The 13989-nt window shown below is 40.8% G+C and overlaps 1 protein-coding gene across 5 annotated transcripts; it reads right to left on the bottom strand.

The window, feature by feature from the left end:
* Positions 1–98: 98 nt before the first annotated feature.
* LOC115568896 (cytoplasmic polyadenylation element-binding protein 4-like) lies at positions 99–12483 on the bottom strand. 5 transcript variants are annotated; one of them, XM_030396616.1, is made up of 12 exons: positions 12326–12483; positions 10261–11380; positions 10069–10167; positions 9145–9238; positions 7475–7525; positions 6531–6554; positions 5947–6123; positions 5699–5788; positions 5478–5596; positions 3487–3601; positions 3229–3410; positions 99–3095 (listed from the first exon to the last, which is right to left on the bottom strand). In XM_030396616.1, exons 2-12 carry the CDS (start codon positions 11323–11325, stop codon positions 2868–2870), a joined length of 2244 nt encoding a protein of 747 aa, XP_030252476.1. In that variant the 5' UTR covers positions 11326–11380; positions 12326–12483; the 3' UTR covers positions 99–2867. The 5 variants fall into 5 exon arrangements, with proteins under 5 accessions (XP_030252476.1, XP_030252478.1, XP_030252477.1 ...); XM_030396618.1 differs by having other exon boundaries at positions 9145–9235; XM_030396617.1 differs by having other exon boundaries at positions 10261–11422; positions 12326–12474.
* Positions 12484–13989: the final 1506 nt, after the last annotated feature.

Here is a 13989-nt window from a genome sequence, read left to right as displayed (position 1 = left end):
AGAAAACCTTCAGGGGATAAATTAATTCACACAGGCCTCTGTAAAATTGTAATAAAAGGAATAAACCTAAATTCTTGTAAATGATCATCAGGCATATAATTCTTCCTCACAGCTGTTTTATTCGTTCAACATTTCACATTACAAATACTTCAAATGTATGCATACAGTTACAAACAGTTGGCAGCAAATGAATATATGACATTAGATCTTTGTTTTACTTCAATACTACAAACCAACTATAAAAACTGACTTCTGTATTGTAGCGTAAATTAATCAGGAAGAAAATATAAAAATTGGAACTTACATATAAATGTGAAATGACTTAATAAAAATCAAAATGATATCAGGTAAAAAAAAAAAAAAAAAGTTAATAAATATAACCTTCCCAGCATACAATTAAAAACTATTGAAATTTTGCAATCAAGTAATACTAACAGACATAATCAATATTCTTTTCATCTGAAAATGTGGAGCACAATACAGCAATTAGAAAAACTAGACACATCAACGAGTTTAACACATCACCCCAAAAATATAACAAAAAATCTGATCAAAATGATAGTTATACATTTCAATTGAAAATATAGCAAATGCTAAATACATTATCGAACTAGTATATACAATGTTTTCAATCACAGTAGCATGGTAGTAGCAAAATAAGTCAATAAGCACAAAACTAATGTTTAAAAATAAATTCAGGTATAAATTAGTTTGTTTTTTTTCTTGCAGACATCAGCATGAACAATAGGAAACAAATAATGTGTAAATGACTGCATGGTTTATATGGGTTAAATGACATACACTGCGGAGACTTGTTTCTGGAAAGAATAAGTATTGCACATAATGGCTCAAAGTTAACTTGCAACATTAAATCACATTCAGGTTATGTCCCAAAGCATGCCACATCACAAAGGGGGTCAAGTGATCAAGTCTCCTCACCTATGTCCTACTGAGTGTCCTCTACATTACAAAAAACGCATCCAAAGTGTTGTCACTGTGTAGATTGCATAAACATCATGTCTGTGTAAGGAAGGCAGACTCCATCATGTAAAGAGAGGCTACAAGAGAGGTGATCTCAAAGAGATAAGGAAATGAAAGTTAAGGAAAAAGGAGATCTAGTGCATTACATTAGGTCCTGCATTAACACTAGCCATGTTATTTCTGTATTACATTATGCATGCCAAGAATAAGTAGAACTTACAGGCAGTCCCAGAAAGAGGATCTAAATATTCAAACAGCTGATATCCACTCCGGTGATAGAAGGGAAGTTTTCACATTGACCAAAGCCAAAACATTTACCCTATTGATAATCTTATTGACTACACCTAGGAGAGAAATGTCAGAATATATTTTCAAGACTATCAAAATCAGTTTAGAAAGGTCTTGTCATGCCTTAGGATCCTGTAATTATGTTTATCAGGACAGAGGAGAATCCATATATGACTGGCTACTGATAGCCTCGTTATTTTTTTAAATTATCTACAGAATCACACCGATGCACCAGACAATTTTCAGATTTACCAGCACTTAAATATATAAAAGCTAATTGAAAATTATATTAATATCATTCATTTTATTTTTTTAAATTAAGTTTACCATAAATGCAGATCTCTTAGTAACAAAGGTACAAAATTATTTTTCACCAAGTGAAAAAAATGAGGTATTGCAAAAGGAGTTCTCCCATCTGTGAAAAATGTGCCTAAAATGACTATTGAAAAAAATATTTAGAAAAGTAGTGCATAATAAATGTATATATGTTCATGACAAAATAATCAGCTATAAAACACTGTACAAAAATCAGCAGGCCATGTATAAAATAATATCTTTATCTCTGTGACAGCAAATTCTAGCTACTACCATATCCAACCACAACACTTTGTGATAGAAGCTCCAGTCATGGTAGAGCGTGCAGTGGTACACCATGAGGACAGCTCAGGGAGACTGGACTGTGCATTCCCATTAGTTTGTACTACATTAGCATGTTAGCTTCCAGTGCTAATATCCCTGACAATATAAAGTGAGCAAAATACTACTGCCAATACCTGAGCCCTGAGGGCTGTGTCTTTATTAGCCGACACCCACAAACCGAAACTCCAGACAACTCCAGCCTTTCCTCCGCCGCATGACGAGAGGACACGTTATCCTGAAAACCCTCAGATCAACATCTGCTTTTGATGATGTATTTTAGGCCAATCTTTGGTTTGCCCTTTCTGGTTACAAAGTGTCGACTTTTCAACCAAGACCTAAAAACTCATGCCAGCAATCTAAACATGTGTGCCAGACTGAGGGGAGATTTTGTTTTGTGACGTAGCCTGATGCTTTACACCGAGCTTCTTGGAAAACTCAATCGTCCGACCAACCTAAAACAGTGTTCCTCCTCTGTTAAACCAACAATTTGCACTCAACCTTTGGTAAATGGTACAGTTGTTCTCTAATCCTGCAAGCAAAAAGTAAGAAAATGCACCCTTCTTTAACTCAACTTCCATAGTTAGTATACTGATTTAGGTATGATGAACCTCACTTAAATTTTATGTTACTCTTGACAACAAATGTAAGCAGCTTTGCCAGCTAACACGAAAAGAAAAGTACAGTCAAGTCAGAAAACATCTAAATCCAAATCTAATGCATCCATATGCTCATGCACACTTAAAGTCAAAACATAAATGGGATTTCACTCTTCTTAGCATTTACTTCTTTTAGAAGGCCGAATTAAAAATAAAATAAAAAATAAATTAAGTTGTTTTTTTTTAACTTAAAAGAAAAGTGCATTTATTTTTCATATCATAGCCCGTACCCCTTCCCTAACTACCCCTTTTCTCTCAATCCCTCCCCAATCCTGCATCGTCGCCCTCCCTCGCCCTCTCGCCTCAGTTCCAGCGAAAGGAGATGTGTCGTGGTCGGTCCCCTCCCTCCTTCACCAGCGGCTTGTGGAACTCGCGGCCAGCCCGGGAGTGGATGGCTGCCCAGCAGTACTCACAGTAGTACTGTAGACAGGTCACGTTGGCGCAGAAGAAAGGAGCAAACTTCCCCCCACAACGGGTGCCCTGGCACTCGTCACACAGCTGGTCATCCAGGACATATGGCTTCACTTCCACCTGCGAAAAAGACATAAAATGGATGACAGAAAACTGTTAAAATGGAGGTCGAGAAAAACTTGAAAGGTGGGATGAATATTTTATGAATATCCTCTCCTCATTTTTAAGACCTGCTAACATCCGATGGACTCACCCGTTTATCAATCTCCCCATGCTGCAGTTGAACGAATCGGGCACTAATGGCTGCAATGTAGCTTTGCTGATTGGAGAAGGCTACTCGCCCCGCCCCTTTTGGATACTTCAGTTCAGGGTCTGTGTCAATGCCAGCGTAACACACTCCCCCGTACAGACGGTCCATGATCATGGCTAGTTCCACTGGAATAGCAACACAAAATATAAAGTTAATGGGATTGAAACTACTTCATTTGGAATTATGCGCGCACGCACGCACCTGCACGTAGGGGACGAGGGACACCTCCTACAAAGATCGTTTTCCTCGGGTCCAATGGCTGAGAGCCGTCCATTACAAAGTCACTGTCATTAAGATTCCAGGGCCGGATCTGGACCTGCACAAATCAACATTTAAAAAACATTTATTTCCTCTCAGTCAGGCTTTACTTCTTAGTGTCCAAGATGCTTTTGGGATTTCTAAAATGAAAGGGGCTTGTTGCTTATGTAATAAGGATTAGCATATTTCTTTGGTTCAATTTCAATACTATTGCAGGGTGTTGATGGTGGTGACCAAGGCTTTTAGAGGAAGACCATGGAGTGATATCCTGTATATGAACCAACTGGTGAGGTCACAATTAATACATTTATACATGTTTCTGTGCTGTGGGGCAGAATAAAGTACCATCTAAATAATATAACTCAGGGGTTGTTTTGATGATGAGTGTCATGATGGTGTTTAAAATTAAATTCCTTGAGCACTAAATTCACTTGTTTACAGATTAAGCAGAACATTTATTTGTCCCCTGAGATCTAACAAAGTAAGAGTTGATTAAGGATGGGACAAAAGATTTTATTGCAGATCACAATACAGCAACACTCACACAGTAAGTTGATAGTGCTTTATTTTCATTATCAGGATAATTGTGCATATTTTCACATGAATGACTTGAGCGTGGTCTGTCTCATTGACGTACAGTCCTATATTAGTGCTTGATTTATTTTGAGTTGCCTAAGCTGGTCACCATGGCTGAAGACATCACATCCCCCATAAAAAACAAGTTGAATCAGATGGGTTTCAAACTAAATGAAATTACAGGAAGATAAGGTTACCAGCTTTTATTTATCCTTTAATGTGCAAGTAAACCTTATGTACTCATTTAAGAATCTTTTATTCCTAAAAAAAATGATGCGTGTCCCATCTGTGATGCAATAAATATGTATTTGTTACTTTACAAAATGTAAAGTTTAAGTGCTTTCAATATGTTTTAGTGCCACTGCATTTTAAGAAAATTTTGATGATTATCGGAATAATATCGTGAATCGAAATTACATTGGACAGGATAATAGCAACATGAGATTTTCATTTTGTCCCGTGCCCAGACTCTATCCATTTAGACTAAAAGTATTTATTCTGTAGTGGCATTTCCATCTCACATTATACTACTGAGTCGTCCACCAAAATAAAACACTAGCATTAATGACAGAACATAATCCCTGTGACACCAACCACTGGTTGCCATGCACATGCCATGTCACACCTGAGGGCGGCAGAAAAGGCTTCTAAAGACAGCAATTTCGAGAAACTGATGTTAGTGAATAAATAAATTGACCAAACAAACACTACTGCTGACGTTAGCCTTCAACGGCTAATGATTACTTGTATTACAAATGGTTGCCAGTCATTTTTTATTATTATTTGCGCTGAAAATGAACAGTTCACAAAACCTATATCCAACCACACACACACACACACACACACACACACACACACACACACACACACACACACACACACACACACACACACACACACACACACACACACACACACACACACACACACACACACACACACACACACACACACACACACACACGATGGATTATCACTGTAACCCTTTTATCCAGAACAAATGCAGCTGCACTGAACCTCACAGACATCTGAGTTCAGACCAGACCCACTCAACCATTTGTGTAAGTATATGATTTAATTATTTGTGTTAAAGCTGCTTTTCTTAGTTTATCAGTTGATTAGTCTGTTGTTGTTGTTATATGCCAACTAATTAATAACCAATTAATCATTTTACAGCCAAAATGTTACGATTTGCTGCTTTTCTTTGTCATTTATGAATGTAAATGAGGACTTTTATGGGGGGTTTTTTCACAATTTTTGGCATTTTACAGAGTAAACAAATAATCAGTAAAGTAAATAATGGTTTTGTTATGTTAACTGTTAGTTTTGACAATATGGATAATCAATATATAACTCACAGGCTTGTCTTTGATGGTGGGACTGGAGACACACAGGTACAGTTTGCCGTCCTCCTGAATGCAGGCATCGATCAGAGCCTGAACAGAGCTCTCGTCTTGAAACAGCAGGAATGCATATCCTGGAAAGGTTCGACATACGGAAGAATGACTTTGCACATCCTCAAATTGTTGTAGATTCAACACACTGGCTAGAAATGTCACGTTCAACTGTTCTGACTCACCTTTGGGTGGAAAGTAGGACTTGCTTTCTGCCTTGTGGGGCCAGTCAACAAACAAGTGACCAAATCTGCGGAAACTGGCAGTGATTTCATCTGAAAAAACGAAATGCAATCATCAAATCAATCAGTAATTGTATTAAATTTGAATTCCACAGACAGCAGACATGATCGGAGGCACTAGATTTGTAAATACTACAAAATGAAGTACAAGGTCTACAGAAGAATCCCCTGTAGCTGTAATGTGTCTTTACCTTCATCTATGTCTGGGGGAAGCCCTCCAACAAACACCTTGCGGGAATATCTCTCCACGCGTTCACCGTTCAGGTGGGGGAAACAGTGGGCTGAACCAAGGCCAGCAAGCCCCTGGTCACCTGACTCGTCCTCTCCAAAAGAGCGCTCATCCTCCATGGGGAACAGAGATGAATGGCCTGGTGGAGAGGGTGATCTGGATTACACACACACTAGTCGGGCTGAACCACAATTCTTATCGTTTTGAGAATATATTAATCTTACGATGAGCAGGGAATTTGATTAGATATAAACAAATTAAACAAAGTCAAGAATTACAAACAAAAGCAGCCATGATTGCTATTTTTGATGGCAGAGTAAAAGCACAAGTATTATCACTACTAGGTCTTAGCAGGCGACCTTGGAAGGCTTTACGCCCTACAGCAAAAGGGGCTTGAACTCTGACAATACTCCAGGCAGAATAATCAATGACAATGAACAGGCAAGCAGACAAACACAGAAGCAATACCACAAAGTCATCATTTCAGGGGTCATTACTGCTTTCTAAAGAACACTGAAGAAAACAAGATGCATTCACAAGCTTTACCTCGTCTTCTGCCATAACTTCTCGCTGCATGTGAAACAACACAAAACACTCTTGAAATGGCTTCTTTTGTTAAAAGGCACACAATAAGAAACAAGTAAAACTCTGTCTGGGCTTGAAATTAATTGTTGGATCATGACCAGCCAAAATAGCTACTGTGTTTTAAAGTAACTCCATTTTGAATTTCCACTGCTAAAAGCTTTTAAAGAAAAGAAAGCAAATCTGTCACATCCGTTTTCATCTCTATCCATAAACTGCAACTGTAAATGGTATGACTAAATCTATATGGTGTTTAAACCACAGAGAGCTGAAATCATAAATCATAGAACGTGGCATGTAATTGTACCCCAGAGTAATCTCATTAATCACTTATGTAAAATAAAAGGTGACCTGCATTTTTACCTACTAAGATTCCTAGTGCTACAACATTCAGTAACTTCTCATCTGACTGGCGAAACAACTCTGTGAACTGATGTCTTTGAAAATAAAAAAACTCATCATTATGCACAGAAGAATTGATGACTGGATTTTCAATATCGCTACAAACATAAATACAACTTACAAAAAATTAAGTCATTGGCCTCTGTCAGCATATCTGCGGTATCATTTATCTGCTCTCTGTGGTCCCTGACAACAGCATTATTTTCCGTATTTGAAGAAGCGGGTCTGGTCTGGTCTCAATTCAGTGAGCCATTTTGATCGTGCTCCTCAGTGACTACCACAGCAGTTTGGAAAGGTATAATACAAGTGATATCACTCAAGTCATTTTATGCTTTTAGCACTAGTTTTATGGTGTGTGGTTATGGTATATCCACAAGGTTTCTCGTTGTTTTTATGTTTTAAAAAATGGTTAAAAATGTTCAATTTATCTGAATTTGGCAGCATTCATTTCAAGCCCAACTTCTGCTACAACACTGCATTTTTTTGTGTGCATGTCATTTACATACCATTCATAGGTAGAGGCCCATCTCCACCCTGGTGAGAGAAGCTGTAGCGTCCTAAAAGACAAAAAAGAAGAGGCCTCAGTACACCACCTCACAAAGCGACTCCCAGCAGGAGTAATAATTATATCAATTAATTCCCCTCGTCTATAAATTGCTCCCCAACCCATTCAAGTTATGTTGGAAGAGTTTGAGAAAAGGACCATGATGGCATTCAACAGACAAATCAAATGCAGTTCAGGTTGTTCTCACAGGTAAACAAAAGTGCATGCTAGGGTAAAATCAGAGTCAATAAAAAGTACGAGAATGTGTGTTAGACTTGACAACTATGCAAATAATAAACTACTGAGAAAGCAAACTTGCAACCTAAGTGATGGAAAATACCCTGATGACAGATGGCAGACAGAACTGCCATAAAGGAGAAGTTTCATAAAAAGACGGCACAACATAAGATGTCCCAGATATGCATCAGTAGAGCTGGCTGTGATAGAAAAATGGTTCTTTTAAGACTGACTGCAACAAAACTGAACTGAAATGTTTTATTAATGAGAGAGTCAGTTGAAATCAAAGAGGTCTCCACAAGAAAATGCTGCAGGTCATTGTGTTCATAAGCTATGGAGAACAAGAAAATGAAAAATGCATTGTAAACCTTTTTTTCCACTGGACAAAGGAAGATGTTTTTCTTACATGTGGACTATTTTAACTAAAGTTGCCATCAAAGTACAACTCTGCCTACATAAAGAACTCTAAAAATGGCTCAAAAAATATATTTGAAAATGTGATTTGAACTAGGAACAATCTGATCAAAGAATCTTTCCAGATATGCGATGCCAGCTTTTGGTGCTTTTTGAAACTCACTGCTATGGACAAATTTTGGTGGGGCCCAAAACAGTTATATATATTTGACATTTTAGGTCATACTTCCAAGTCATAGTATGAACGGTTTATTCTGCAGAGTGTCCCAAAGGACTTAGATAAAAACAAAAATAAGGTGTCAGGTATCACTGAAACATTTATAGTGATATCTACCCCAAATAACATGGCAAGGAACTTAATTGAGTGAAGTTCAATAACATTATGTTTTCGTTTGTGCCATTAGTGTGTTAGTTTTACAAGAAAAAAGTTAAAGTCACTCGACAACACATGAAACTGTATTAACAAATACGAAGAAAATCATAATTAAACCAGGGCTGCATGATATGGTCAGTTAGTGGGAAGCATCACAAATCTTAATTTTTGCTTAAAAAACTAAATGATGATGAGGCAACAATTGATGGGGTCTGTACCAAACAAACATATTTTCTTACATCTGGAGGTTGATATTTGTAGACTAGGACAGTACTTCATTATAATGTCATTTTGTCTCACCCTTATCAAAAAAAATTCCCCTAAAGTAAACGCTCACTAAAACTGACTAAAAGAAAAGTGTATTGGTTATTCAAACTACAGCCTCAGAAAATGCCTGATAGTCTTGCCAAAAAAAACCACACTTTTTGAGAGTCAATAAACTACATTCACGCTCAAACTGTCAACACAATCAACTGTCAACAATGAAATTAAAATAATACTCAATTTTCAACTTGCTGTCAAATACATGCAACAAACGGCTGTACTTATCTACAGCCAGCAGTGAGAAAAACTATCCTTTCCTCACTATTGTTAGTGTGGGAACCAACCTTTCAAGGAATCCTGCTCAGCCCTCATAATGTCAATCAGGGAGTTCTCCAGAGAGTGCATGCTGAAACCATCAAAGGACCGTGTTCTCTCCTGCTGAAAGAGAGGAAGACAACAATTAGTGTCCTCACTTCCCACATCGCCATCTAGAGCAGCACAAGCTGCAAGAACGCTGACATATTTTGCTATGATGCTAATAGCTAGAGAGACCCGTAGAGACCCTCCGTAAAATAATTGTAAATAGAAAATGGAGTACAGAGTATGTTTCACAAATCCCATCATTCCACTGTATTTGATCGCATCAGATATTAACATATGCTGCTGAAAGAGCTAAAAAAAAATCCTTTCATCCTTTCATAGCAATACAAATTCTAATTGAACTAATTTAATAGCCTGCGGTAATATGATATATTAGCATCTGAAACAATCAAAGAAACACAAATGCTATGTTGAGTAATACATAACACAAAAGAAGATTATTCGCTGTGTATCTAAATGGGTTGAGAGCATGCAAAGCTGCAGTCGAGCACAAGACTCCTCAAATCAGGGCAAGAGGAAGGCCATGTGATCAGAGCAGATGATAAGGCAGCTCTTCTCCAATGAAACGATCTAGATAAGACCTCAGACATAAAACACACAATAAGTTCCAAGTCATCCGCTTAGTTGACTTAACCATCACATATCCTGTTTTGCTCAATGGCTTATTTGTTAAATTTGATACAGATGAGTGTGTTTAATAGGATTAGCAACATTTTGTCCATTTAAACTTAAAATGTACTCTCACAGAGAACAACAGCTCTATTCTATTGCTGTTTACAAGTAAGTATTAGTAAGCAAGTAGTGTTTCAACTAAACTTAGTTCTATGAAGCATCACACCTAGAAATTTCCTAAACACCAGCTTCAATATTACCTGTGATAAGCTTACCTGGAAAGGGTAGACACTGTCACTGCGGCTCATACTGTCCTCCACCCAGCCCTTGTGATTGAAGCCAGAGCTATTTCTGGGGAACTTCTGAGAGGGAACCTGTAGGATGGTTGGATGAGGTTCATAAACGTCTCCTGACCAATCGTATTGTGTGCCTTCATATTAATTAATGGAGGTGTGAATCTCATTTACCTGGTTGTTAGGGAATGACTTCTTCAATGGGGAGATTGAGTTAAGACCTGTCATCCCTCCACCGACCCCCCGTCGGTAGTCTCGAACCCCCTGCGTGCCTCCCCAGCCACCATACCCACCGGGGCTCCAGGAGGTGGATGTAGGAGTGGAGGGGCTCTGGTAGCTTCCCCAAGGTGAAGGGGGTTTGCTCTGGGCAGGAGCGAGGTGGGGTAGCTGGGTGAATGTTCCGGTGCGATGAGGATGCGGAGGGAAGGAGGGCTGGGGTGGGTGAGGGCTAGCTGGGGAGCGTCGGTGCTGCTGTGGGACCCCCTGACCGTGAGGGTGGTAGTGCTGGGGGTGAGGTGTTGGTGGGTGGTGCTGGGTGACTGGTCCAATCTGGGGGGAGAAACTACCTCCCGCTCCAAAACCAGGCCCGGCGTGGTGGGAGAAGTTCTGGAACAGCAGGGGAGGTCCGTTGGCATTGGAGCCAGCCGGGCCAAAGAATCCTCCAACGTCTTCTCCGACCACTGGAGACTGGGTGGATGGGACAGCAGGGGACCAGTTGTTAAAGCTGGTCAGCGAGGATGAGGAGGAGGTGGATTGTGCACAGCTCGTACCCATTCCCAGGCTGTCCTGGTAGTCGAACCCACTAAGCACCGGGGACTCCATTCTCAGCTTCTCCTTTCCGCCACTGCTCTCCAGAGAACCCTTCTCCAATGAGCTGTCTTCGGGAAGAGCCCCCTCGAGCTCTCCTAGGCCTCCCCCGGCCTCCTGCTGGCCAGGAGACAGAGTCTGAGGCTGGGCCTGGACCTGAGACTTCTCCTGCATGTCCTGGAGGTCCAAGGCCTTGGACTTGTCTGACTCCAGAATCTCATCTTGCATGTTACTGTGTTGGGCTACGGCAGGGAACAGCCAAGCACTGCCCCCATTGGTGGAGCAGGTGTTGTTTACGAAGGAAGGGGGGCTGGGGGGGTTAGAGGGGTGGTGAGGGTGCTGGGGTTGGAGGTGAGGAGGGATTCTTACAGGGAAAGCAGATTTGTTACCGCTGCTGTTCTTCACCAGAACTCCAAACCCGTAGTCCCCCATTTAGGACACCCAGTAAATCTTCAATTCACTTTTGGCTGTCACCGGCTTCTTTATCCTAAAATGTGGGTTGAGGAGAGGGGTGACAGAAAACACAAGGCTATTACACCTCAAATTAATCTGGCCTCCGAACAAAAAAACAAACAAAAAACCCCAAGCCTTTGCCAAACCCAGTCAGTGTGCTTGGGCTGCACCCTGTCTGGTCTTGTGATGCAATCAATGAGATTAAATCATTGACTCGCTTGGCCATGGGAGGCCTGGATGAAATATAACACTCGAATGGCAGGCAGGCAGGCAGGCAGGCAGGCAACCACGGAAAACACCCAGCCTAACCAGCGTAGGCAGCTAACAGCCTGGGCTGGTGAAGCTGACGTCTCCAAAGGTCGTTACGCAGCTAGCAGCAAGCTAACAGCTGCTCCGCCACCTTCCATGTGCCCCATTAATCATGCAGATCCCAGCAGTCAATTTTAAAGTACGTTTGTGCATTACAGTGCACCCTTGAACGCTCGAGCACCGCGGTGGCTCCCGGGACCGACACTTACCGAATAATCTGCCCTTATTCAGCAATGACCTCGTCATACGCAACCATTTAAATACAGGAAAATGTTGATGACGTCTCCTGTCTGTTCTGAATCTAGGGTAGTTCCCTTCACCGAGCCGCTAGGCTAGGATAATAGCCGATACCGCAGAGACGTTGTAGCAGATTTGCAAACCAGCCTGGAAGCAATAAACGAATTCAACGGCTACAACGTCCGTCGAGTTATTAGTCAAAGCGTTAACGACGACAACACGGTGAAATATGCCAGGACACGACTAGCTTGTTGGAAATGGTGTATGGCTCTTTAGACGACCTCGTCTGTTTCGTGTCCTGTATGTTCAATGTCACACAGCCTACCAATCCTTGTCATCATTTTACATCTCGACATAACGTAACACAACCTCGACCGCTGCTCTAACGTATCGAGAGACGTGTGTAATTCGGTGATATGTCAGGCATAGCTACCTTCAGTTCGGCGTCATGACCTTATCGTTTTGATGTTGCCATATTATAGCGTTTTCCCTTTTTCTGCATTTCCTAGGCAGCCGGTGTAAATGGTCTCCTCTCTCTTCTAGATGACAGCTGGACCAGTCGGGAGACACTTCCGTCTACAAGCCCCGCCCCCGTCTTAAGGCAGCAGCCACTGTGTTTCAGGATTTCCCTCAGAAGCCCCGCCCGCTTGTGCTGAAATCTAACACGCGATTGGCTGACTGTCGTGATGTCACGCCCACAGCACCCCTTTTCAATGAATGGCACATGTATTCAAGACATTCTCCTCCCAAATAAGGTGACTTGAAATCAGTGGGAGGAGTTGTTCTGAGGGAAATACATTAAAGATCCAAGGAAATCTCTTTCTAATCCCTCAACCAAGGCTGGAACAAGATGTTTTATTTATTATTTTATTCTAATATGAGCCACTGTGAGCCAAGGCAGTACAAAGGGTTAAAATCCAAGAGCTAGTATTTGCAACCATTCTAAATGCAGATGAGTACATTTGGATAAGCAAATGTTTTTTTTTCTCAACTGCTACCTACAACGGTAGCTTTGGTGGTGTGTCGTGTACCAGACAGGCTGTGGAAGAGTAAAGGATTAGATAGATTGATACATACATAGATCATTTAGTTGGATTTGGTTTCACAGTACTGCATAGCAATCTCATTAAATTAAGCTGCTGCTATTTTAAGCACGTAATCGAGCTTGAGAGCTCGAGAGCATGATTAATTTCGCTTTGACCAGATCTGTGCTGTGCTCTGATCATACCATCATATCATAAATTCAGTTAGCAGAGCACCAATAGCATCTATGTATGGCAATGTGGTGTCCCTCATTTGACGACTAGCTGCAAGCCTGAACCTGACAGAGATGTGCTTTTCCCCTTTGCTGGAGTCAGTTCATTAAAACCTGATCATTCACCAGGAGAGGATCCTTTTCAACAGAAGTATGCACAGTATACATTACTGAAGTAGGAGTAAAATTACTCGTGCTAAAGAGAGCCTCTTACAGCTAATTGGGGGTCACTATAAAAGGGCACATGTGGGGTCCACGGAAAAACAGGTTAATGTGCAGTTCAGTATTGCTGTTGTGACTATGGCCGTTTTTTCACTGAAAGGTTGCCTTGTTAAGTGTTAAGTTAAGTGTAATGTGCCATTACACCACAACCTAAATAAATGTAATTTTACTGGTTTAACAATGCAATAAAAAAGTGTAAAAGGACCTGAAATAGCTACCCACTTTTAGTTATTTTCCACCCAAGTCTTCCTGAGTATTATTGGATACTTGCTTGTTGAGTTAGTCTTGTTAACACAAGTCCCCCAGTCCCCCAAGGCAGACCCACCCTTAATTTGTATCCTGTAGTAGTAGCACATATCACCCCACCCCACTCCCATGTGCTGCAGGGCCTGTTAGAGTGGTTTGTGTCTTGATCTTCTGGTTTCTTTAATATATAAATAACAGACAGCTACTCCAGGTGTTGCTTTCAGGCCAGTATCTTCCAACTGACTGAACCACTGGCTAACTGCTGTGGCACTCTCTTGTGTGCCTGGTTGTGTGTAGGATCCACCATCTTGTATATGCTGCTGCCTGCTATAGGTCTTTTGAGGCTGAGAGTAACTTGAGCACCGTGAGTTGTG

Source organism: Sparus aurata, chromosome 18, assembly GCF_900880675.1.
Source record: "Sparus aurata chromosome 18, fSpaAur1.1, whole genome shotgun sequence".
Taxonomy (NCBI): Eukaryota; Metazoa; Chordata; class Actinopteri; order Spariformes; family Sparidae; genus Sparus; species Sparus aurata.
Note: the sequence above shows the minus strand (reverse complement) of the source record. Positions and strands in the feature narration are given on the sequence as shown.